This window comes from Fonticula alba, assembly GCF_000388065.1.
Source record: "Fonticula alba strain ATCC 38817 unplaced genomic scaffold supercont2.2, whole genome shotgun sequence".
Lineage (NCBI taxonomy): Eukaryota > Rotosphaerida > Fonticulaceae > Fonticula > Fonticula alba.
The window spans coordinates 2693551-2702929 of NW_009242972.1; the positions used below are offsets into that span (position 1 = coordinate 2693551).

At 66.9% G+C, this 9379-nt stretch overlaps 3 protein-coding genes across 3 annotated transcripts; 1 reads left to right on the forward strand and 2 right to left on the reverse strand.

Moving 5' to 3' along the window:
- The first annotated feature begins 385 nt into the window (after positions 1-385).
- Positions 386-4213, forward strand: H696_01577 (hypothetical protein). Its single transcript, XM_009495478.1, has 4 exons — positions 386-763; positions 888-1355; positions 1455-3815; positions 3904-4213. Exons 1-4 carry the CDS (start codon positions 509-511, stop codon positions 4162-4164), a joined length of 3345 nt encoding a protein of 1114 aa, XP_009493753.1. The 5' UTR covers positions 386-508; the 3' UTR covers positions 4165-4213.
- A 116-nt stretch (positions 4214-4329) lies between these two features.
- H696_01578 (hypothetical protein) lies at positions 4330-5833 on the reverse strand. The gene is made up of 3 exons (XM_009495479.1): positions 5562-5833; positions 4990-5368; positions 4330-4810 (listed from the first exon to the last, which is right to left on the reverse strand). The coding sequence occupies exons 1-3, from the start codon at positions 5816-5818 to the stop codon at positions 4535-4537; spliced, it is 912 nt and encodes a 303-aa protein (XP_009493754.1). The 5' UTR covers positions 5819-5833; the 3' UTR covers positions 4330-4534.
- A 559-nt stretch (positions 5834-6392) lies between these two features.
- H696_01579 (hypothetical protein) lies at positions 6393-9038 on the reverse strand. Its single transcript, XM_009495480.1, has 5 exons — positions 8802-9038; positions 8494-8655; positions 8000-8319; positions 7728-7834; positions 6393-7571 (listed from the first exon to the last, which is right to left on the reverse strand). The coding sequence occupies exons 1-5, from the start codon at positions 8973-8975 to the stop codon at positions 6814-6816; spliced, it is 1521 nt and encodes a 506-aa protein (XP_009493755.1). The 5' UTR covers positions 8976-9038; the 3' UTR covers positions 6393-6813.
- Between the last annotated feature and the right edge of the window lie 341 nt (positions 9039-9379).

Consider the following 9379-nt stretch of genomic DNA (forward strand, 5'->3'; position numbering starts at 1 on the left):
CCGCCGGCCCGCCCCGCTGGCACGGGGAGAACAGAGGCCGAAAAACGCGGGGGGGGGGGGGGGGGGGCGGAGAGTGGCGAGCGAGAAACCAACTATGAGAGAATGGACAGGTGCTCCGGTTCGTGGCGCCATGCCGGTCCCCGGACGCAAGGGCATCGGCGGCCGGAGAAGAGCCCGAAAGCCGCGGCGGCAGGGCCACACCGCTGGCCGGTCGGGAAAAAAACTCCTCGAGCCCTGGGGCCGGGCCTGCAGCCCTGCCCGATGCCCAATGCTCAACCGTCGTCCAAGGCGGCCTGCCCCCTCCAGGCGCCTCGCTTCGGGGGTATTTTTCGGCCGCGTAAAACGGCCACATCCGCAGCGCATCCGCATCGATCCTCCCCCCCCCCCCTTGGCAACTTGCATCCCCTCCCCCTCCCCCTCTCCACCTGTCTGGCTGCGTCTCCTTTCCATCGGGCCCCCTTCTTGTAGCTGCACCCTCGCCGCTGCACACACGCGGCTGGTCAAACCCATGAGCGGTTCCTCGCGGAAGACGCGCCGGACGCCGAGCGCGTCAGCATCCCGCGCGTCACCGCCCCCACAAGCCCCCTCCGGCCGGCGGACAAGCCCCCGGAAGGTGCGCCCGGTGACCGGGCGCCTCGCCCGGCGTCTGGCGTATGATCGAATTCTGGAGCCCGGCTTCCGGGCCAGCAGCCTGGATGCTGATCAGCTCCGCCACCTGCTGGCCGATGTTGGGGCCCGGCAAATCCCTACCCAGGCAACCAAGGTACGCCGCCGTCAGCCTTCCTCCCTCGCATGCCATGCTTCGGCCATTTGGAGGAACATGGAGCCCCCCCCCCCCCTCCCCCTCCCTGGACCTGCTCTGGCCCCTCTCTGACATTTTCCCCCAGAGTGACCTTGTGCGCATGCTGGACCAGGTCATTGATGATACCCCCTCGGACTTTGAGGTGTCCTCGGGCGAGGATTCCGACCTAGATGACAGTGCCCCGCCGGGCACCGCCCGTCAGCAGCCCCTCGCTCTGGAGGATCTCCTTTCCGAAAGCCAGGGCGGCACCGGGCGTGCGGCCTCCCGGAGGCAACGAGATCCGGCGACCAGTCCGGCCCTGGCGCCGGCTTCGGACTCGGCCGCCAAGAAGCGCCCGGCCGAAGATAGCCCCGATCATGGGTCCAAGCGCCGGGCATCATCTCGGTCCGCCACCGCCGCCGTCGCCGCCGCCGCCGCCAAAGAGGCGCTCCCTGCATCGGACCAGGAGATGGCCTCGGCCTCTGAGGAGGCCCTTTCTCCCGAGCCACGCGCCAGCCGCAAGCGCAAGACCACAACTCCGGCCAATCCCCCGGGCGTAGACTCCCCACGTAAGGTGTGTTTTTGCTTGGCCCTGCTCCACACTCCGGGCCTCTCCTTCCGTGACTCAATCTGACAACGGCCCATCCGCCGCACTCCCTTCCCGGACCGACAGTCTTCCCATCGGAGCACGGCGGCCCCCGCGGCCGGCTCGCCTGCCCTGCTAATCCCCCACCTGGTTTCGCACTCACCCACCCCCAGCCCCGGCGCCTCGCCGGCTGACAGCGCTAGCCGCTCGCCGCCCGTGCCGACCATCGCCGCGGCCCAGAAGGAGGCCGTTCGCCGGGCCGTTCGTGCCTCCGTCAAGGAGCCCCTCAGCCTGACCGAGCGGAAGCAGGCGGCCGAGCTCCGGGCCAGTGCCTTCCAGGAGGGGCCGCCCTCGCCGACGCGCCTGCAGGCGCCGGTGTCCCTGAATTTGGCCTCCTTTTTGCAGCGGTCGCCGAGCATGCGCAATGGTGTCTTCCTGGATGCCGACAGCGCGGCTGCCGGCCAGGGGCCGCGCGATGACCGGCGCTTCGCCGGCGCTCGGCACAATGACGATGACACCATCGCCTCCGAAGAGATGGACAGCGCCAGCAGCTATACCGACTCCCGGCTGACCAGCAGCAGCAGCGGCAGCAGCAGCAGCGATGACAGCGACCCTTCCGCCAGCGATGGCCCCAGCATCTCCGATGTGTCGGATGTCCTGGATTTCAGCGAAACGGAGGAGGAGCCGGAGCAGGCGGCCCGGGCCACATTGGCCCGGCCAATGATGCCGGCTGCCTCGCCGGCCCTCGGGCCCAACCATCCCCTCCGGGACCTGGACAGCCGGCTTCAACCGACCCCGTCGCCCATTTCCCCCCTCGTGCACCGGCACATCCTACACCCGGGAGTACATCCCCATGGGCAGACGCCGCCGGTGGCGGAGTTTTCCCGGCCCATCCGACGCACCGGGTTGCCGGCCTCCCGGGCGGACCCGGCCCCGGGGTCCTCTCGGCACCTGCTGTCTCCTCACCCCGATCAGGCCGCCCGGCGGACACCGGCCCCGAGCCCGGCAGCCCCGACCCCCGGCCTGTCGCCCTTCTCGCTGGGGCACCTTTTCTCCCCGGATCGGTCACCAGCCGGGCCCGCGCGCCAGCCTATGACCCCAAGCTCCGTCACCGCGGCCCGGCCCAATCGCCTGCTTCGCCTGGCCGGCCTGCTGTTGGCCCTGCTGGCGGCCCTCGTGGCCAGCCTGTCTCTGTACTCCTACCTTTGGCAGTTGGCCCGGTACGAGTCGCTGCCCTACTGCGACTCCCAGTCGCCGGGCGACTTGTGGCCGCCGGCCGACTGGCGGAACCAATCCTGCCGCCCGTGCCCCTCGCCCGGGGCCATTCTCTGTGCCGGCGGGTGGCCGATGCAATGCACCCGGCGGAGCCAACAGCTGGTCCGTGGCGGCCCGGCAGTGGGTGGCCATCTCATTGGCCCGGCTGCCAGCCCCTGGCTGCGGCTCATCTTCAGCATGCTGGGCAGCTCCCGCTGGCGCTGCGTGGCCAACCCGAATGCCGAGCACATGCGGACCCTCGTGCGCCAGGTCCTGGCCGAGGCCCATGGCCAGGCCCTGTGCAAGGAACTGCCCCCGGGGCCGGATGGCTGGCCGGTGCCGGTTTCCCGTCTGGCCCAGCTGGCCTGGCAGCACCTCCACGAGGCTGAGGGGTACATCCCGCCGGTGCTGCCGGTCAAGAGCCACGACCGGGCGGGGGGCTACTATGGCCGGCCGGCCAATGGTGCCGTCAATGGCCCGGCCTCCCGGATGTCTCTCATGCACCCGGACACCTTCTATCTGTTCTTCGAGGACATCGTCTCGGAGGCGCGTCTCCTTCCGACGACCCTGTGCCCGCGCCTGCAATTGCCCTTCAATTGCCTGCAATCGGTGGCCATGGCGGCTGCCGCCTTTCCCGGCAGCAATGGCGGTGGCGCCGGCGCCGGCGCCGGTGGTGGTGGCACTGGCCCCGGCACCCTCGGCGGGCATTTCTATGGCGGCGAGGCCGACACCTCCGGCGGGTCTCGCGGGCCTGGCATTGACAATGAGCAGCTCTACTTCCTGGCCGACCCGACGGCCGCCGGGCCGCGTAAGCTTCTCCTGGTCCCGGGGTATACGCGGTCTTCGGCGTGCCAGGCGCGTCGCCTGGCACGACTGGTCGGCCTGCTGGCGGCCGCCGCCCTCGGCATGTCGCTGCTGTGGCGGCACTGGCGCGAGTGGGGCGCTCGCCGGGACTGGATCGATCAGCGCACCCGCCAAACTCGCGCCCTCCTTCAAAGGCAGGCCGCCAAGGCCCAATCGCCGGACACCCCGAGCACGTCGGCCGTCCTGTCGATTGCGCAGCTTCGCGCGGCCGCCTTCGGCGAGAGTCGCCACCTGGAGGAGACTTTCTCGCTGTTCCGGCCGCGCGGCTGGCTTCCAGCGGCCCGGCGCATGGTTGGTCTTGGCGACTGGCGCCCGGCTGCCTGGCTGCAGGTATGGCTTTCAATCACCGGCTCTCGTTGTTGCTCTTTTCGCTTTGCCCCGGCCTCTCTTGCCTTTCTGACCCATGCGCGGCAAACAGGTTGTCGAAGCCATTCGCCGTGATGCGCGCATTCGCGAGATCACCCACCGCATTGCCGGCGACGACCATGACTGTTGGGAGTGGATTGCCCCGTTGGATGTGGATTTCCTGGCCCTGGCCGGTGACCTGGCCGACGGGGGACCGGCCAGCGAGCTGGGACCCGTGGCGGCCTCTCTTGCTGGGGGCCAGCCCTCCCAGCCTGTGACCGCGCCTGCCCAGCTGGATGGGTCCTTTAGACTGCCCTCCCTCTTCCTCGGTTAGTGTCACTCTCCCCTATCATGACCCACATTACACCTTGCCTCTTGTGCTATTTCACCGCTTTGTGGCACCCTTAGACCGGGGGGGGGGGGGGGGAAGGACGGCCCTTTGTCCGTCATGATAAAAGGTGTGGGGTAGAAACGGGGGAGGGGGAAAATGAACGTGAAGAGAAAAAGAGGGGGGGGAGAGAGAGAGAGAGTATGGCACAGGGCTCGGTGGCAGGGTGCTCCCACCTGTGGGGATCTCTATTTTCAAGGCGGTCGCGCCTGCTGAAATGGGAGAGGGAAGAAGACCATGGAAACGGACATTCCTCGTCCATAAGCATTTTGAACTTTCACCCTCTTCGTGCATCCTCCAGCCCTCCGGAGGGTGTCTACTGTTGCTGGGGCTCCGGGAAGCGCAGAGGCCCGGCCTCGGTGGACTTGCGGTCGTGCAAGTACTTGCTGCCAGCCGGCGGGAAGCGCATGTCGCATCCCAGCAGCCGCGCCCGGATGGTTGCATTGAACAGGGCATCCAGACACTCACATTGGGTCTTGGCATCGCGCCAGGAACGTCCCCACACGTAGAGACCATGGCGCCGGACCAGGACCGCCGGTGCCTCGGGATGCCGGCGAATGGCCTCGGACAGGGACTCCTCAAGGTCACGCTCCTTTTGAAGGTAATGGGAAGAGATCATGCACGGGCGCGGGGGTCAGCACTGAGGTAGCTCAATGCGCGAGCTGCTTTTCGGCGTCGAGGGACATGACGAAGTCCGAGAGAGGGAGAGAGAGAGGGGGGGGGGGCGGGGGGTAGATAGGAAGAAGGAGAAGGAGGAGGCAAGAAACACACCTGCGGGGTGTTGTCGATGATCGGGATGACAAGCTCATCCTGGTAGCGGTGATATTCGCCGCTGTTGCGCCGAATGCCCTTGATCATTTCATGATGCGTGATGACGAAGGCATCCTCGCCGCGCAACTCGCACAGGATGGTCACGTCCACGGCCTCCGGGCTGTGGGTGTGGATGACCGACCCGACCTCGGCCCCGGGACGGTCGATGCCGATGCGGTAGGCCGCCAGGAAGAGCGGCGTGCACTGCGATGGGCGCAAGGGCCCGCTGCAAGCCGGGGGGCTGATCAGCGGCTGGAAGCTCGGATAGTCCAGGACAAACATGTTGATTGGGTGCAGGCGCTCCTTTTGCACGCCGGAAGGCGCAATGTAGATATTGTGTCTGTGGAAGGCGCGCGCACACACATACACACACGCAGACACACATACGCACGCACACACGCGAGAGGGGGCGAGACAGGGAGAGAGAGAGAGAGAGAGAGAGAAAGGGGGGTGTCAGTTTCTGGCGGGGGACAGGGGGGCGGCCCACCAGCATGGACAATGACAGGGAGGAGGGGGCCAAGAGGGGAACACACCCGTCGCGGATGCTCACGCCGCCGCCAGTGCCTGTGACCCAGCCAAGGTGGTAGAACTGCTTGCAAAGCTCCGCAATCAGCAGCCGGGTGTCAGCCTCCTCGGCGTCACGCTGGTCATGGCTGCTCCAGGGGCCGGCGGCGCGCTCACGCGCTGGCTCCAGGGCATTCGAGGTATGGCCGGAGGCCGAGCAGCAGAAGGGGACCGCGGAGCAGCAGCGCCCCGGTCCGGCGACCAGAGAACCGTCCTGGGAAGACATGTGTGGAGCGAGACGGGCGGGGGGGGGGGGGGGGGGGGGGGGGGGGGGGGGGGAGGGGGGGGGGGGGGGGGGGGGGGGGGGGGGGGGAGGTCGAGTCGGGCGCAAAGGAGGAAGAGGGATGGCTCATCGCTTGTGGATCCCGGACCGCGGGACGGGCGGTCGGGACGCCTCCTCTTGGACCAGCGCGGCGAGGCCCATGCGCCCTCTGTGCTGGAAGCCACACAAGATCGAGGGGGCTCTCGCGACCTCGGAGGGGGAGGCTGGCTCGGCCAAGGACGGCGCCCGATCGGCCCGCCGACAGCCAACGGACCCGAGCCATTGGACCAGCTCTAAACCGGGCAAGCGGCCCGGGCGGCTTGCTCCCGGTTGTCCCGCTCCCCGGCCGAGTGGCGAAGACACTCGGGTCCCCCACTCGGGACCTCGGCCATCCCCCCCTTTTCCCATGGCCACGCCCCGCCCCCTTCACCGCCGTCTCCGCTCATTTTCCTACCCGAAGGGTGGCACGGCCAATGGGGCCCCTGGCGTGCACAGGGGGGGATCCACACTGTGGAGAGAGTACAAGGCGGACCCTTCAGTGGATTTCGGCATTTTTATTGGGCCTACAGCAGGGGGGAACCGGGCAACGCCGACCGGACCACGGTGGGCGTTAAAAAGGTCCCCTGTAAGAAGGCAGGGGATTGGGAGGGGGGGGGGGGATGTGCATGGCACGCTACGTCTGTCCGGCAAAAACATCTGTCCAAGGCTCCTCTCTCCCCTCTGCGCGCGTCAGACGTATGGAAGAAGAGAAAGAACACACGCCGAGAGCGGAGCTGCCTGTCTTCCTTCTACTTGGCATCCTCGCACTTCAGACATTGAAGAAAAGGTTGAAGGGGAAGTCGTCCCGACGGAGGAGGTAGAGTCGATGGGACGGGAGAAAAGACGAGCAGGAGAGATATATATATATATATATCGACAGCGGATGGATGAAGGGGCACGAATGCGGGCGCAGGCCCTCTTTACTCGTCGTTGGCCGGGGCAGCAGCCTCGTTGGCAGAGGACTCGGTGGACTCCTCCTCGGGCTTCTCCTCCTGGCCCTCGGTGGCATCGACGGTGCCCTCCTCGGTGTTCATGTCGTTGAGGCCCCACTCCTCGTTCTGCTCCCAGGTGCGCTCGTAGGTCTCGAAGTGCATGTGCGGGTCGGCATCCGGGGCATAGATGTTCTGCAGGTGCGAGGCACCGAGCGGGTCATCCAGGATGAAGGTGAAGGGGATGATCTCGCCGGCGATCATGCTGCGGATGCTGGCCAGGAACTTCTCCACCTCATCGGGCAGGGGAGCCAGGGAGTCGCCACCGGCGGCACCACCGCTCCGGCCGGACGCCGACTGGAACGAGTCACCGGCCAGGAAGGGGTTGGACTTGAGCTCGTCATGGATCTGCAGGAGGATGCCCTCGAGGGTGGTGAAGCGCCCGCCGAGAGTACCGGCACCGGCATCGAGGCCAATCTCCGGGATGCGGATGGAAGCCGAGGCGGACTTGAGCACATCGCGCGAGAGGTCCTCGGCATCGGTGACCTCGAGGGTAATCCGACGCCCGGTCTCGGAGATGGCACCGCCGGACTTCACCTCATTGCTCTTGAAGCCGCAAGCGTCGCAGTTGGTGGCCATAATGATGACCTCCTTGAAATGGGGAACATTGACCATCTGCATGACCGTGCGGGCCAGAGCACCGCAGCTGTTGCAGTTGGAAGAGAAGGTCATCAGCTCCTCAGGAGCCTCTGCCGGGGGGGGGGGGGGGGGGGGGAGGAGGAGGAGAGGGGAGGAAGAAACGGTCAGCAAAGGGAGGGTCCGGTCATCAGAGCACCACATGTCGGAGGATGAAAGAGAGAGAGAGAGGGGGGGGGGCGAAACAGACAGATCGGCCCATCGCGCACCATTGAGGTAGACATCCGGGGCATCGTTGATGCCGAGAGTCTTGTTCTGCTCGGACGTGCGAATGTAGGTGCGCTGGGCGATCTTCGGGTCGGTGGCGGGGAAGAAGCTGGATGTGCGCGCGCAGCCACACACACACACACACACACACACACACGGATGATGTAGGGTCGAGGGTAAGGAAAGGGGCACACTGCCAGCACCAATGGAGAGACGAAAGACAAAGCATATGCATGCAGAAGTGGGGCTGGCTGGCCGGCTGGGACAAACGCACAAGTTCTCGATGTAGCTGTTGCCCGAAGGGTCATCAATGGTGATGGTGTAGCCGGTGACGGCCTCGCCCTCGGCGTTGGTATACTCCTCCAGGGCCAGGATCTTCCGGCCGCGCGCAATGAAGGCAGCAATCTGGGCATGCGCCTCCGGGTCGGCCTCCAGACGGTCGGGCTGGTAGAGCTCGAGCTTGTCGAGAACCTGCATGAGGACGCCCTCGGCCGTGTCGAGCGCGCCGTTCTCGGAGTTGGGCGGGATCTCCAGGTCCAGCTCGGGGATGGAGATGGTGGCGAACTCCGAGTAAACAACCTGGCGAGTCAGATCCTGCAGGGCCCGCCACAGGAGGCAGCCCGAGGTGGGGGGGGGGGGGGGGGCAGATGGAGGAAGTGGGCAGGGGAGGGTTTCGGAGTCAGCAGCGGGCCGGGCCCAGGGCAGAGCCCAATGTGGAGAGAGGGCCGCGACAGGAGGCGGGCCAAGCCGCTCGAGTGTGGCACGTACCCGGGGCTCGTCGATCTTGCAGGAGATGCGAACACCACGCTCGCCCATCTCGCGGGTGCTCATCAGCTGCGAGTTGCGGAAGTGGCAGTGGGGGCAGGTGAAGGACATGAGAACCACCTCGCGGAAGTGCGGAATGCGGATCATGAGCAGACGGGTCTCGCCCTGAGATGGACATGGAGCAGGGGGTTGGCCCGATAACCCGCCGGGAGGGGTCAAATGGTCGGGGGAGTGAGTGCGACCGGGCAGGGAAACCCAACAACGGGGAAAGGAGGCCAAGAGGGGCAGACACAAAGCAACAGCGGCCGGACCTTCTCGTGGCAGGACATGCAGAGGCTCTCGATCACGGAGGCCTCCTCCACCTCGCCGGGGTTCTGGTACAGGTAGATGGGCTGGTTGTCATCCTGCTCCTCCTGGCTGGCGTCCGAGGCATTGCCCTGCTGCTCGTCGGGGATGGGGGAGGCCGGCCGCGAAGTACCGGTCATCTTGCTTTGGTGGTGGGGGAGGAGGAGGCTGAAGGGGAAAGGGGAGCAGGAGCAGAGGTGGAGGGGGGGAGGAGGGGGGGATGGAAGGGGGTATGCCTGGGATCGCGGGCCCCTCGGGAGGCCAAGGCGCTGCCATCTAATCGTCGGCGTGCCCCCTCCCGCCCTTGGCCTCCCTTCGCCTGGAGACAGAGAGAGAGAGAGACTCCCACGAGGGCATATTCCCCAGGGACGACCGCCACCTGGCGCGCGCGCGCGCGCGCCTGGCCAGCATGGGGGGCTCCTCATTCGAGAGGTCGAGGACATGAGCGTACGAGGCACGGCAGGGGGGCGGGGGAGGAAACTGTGTTTGTCGGGTACATACAAATGTCCTTGCGCATACAAGAACACCGCCCCGCCCCCCCCCC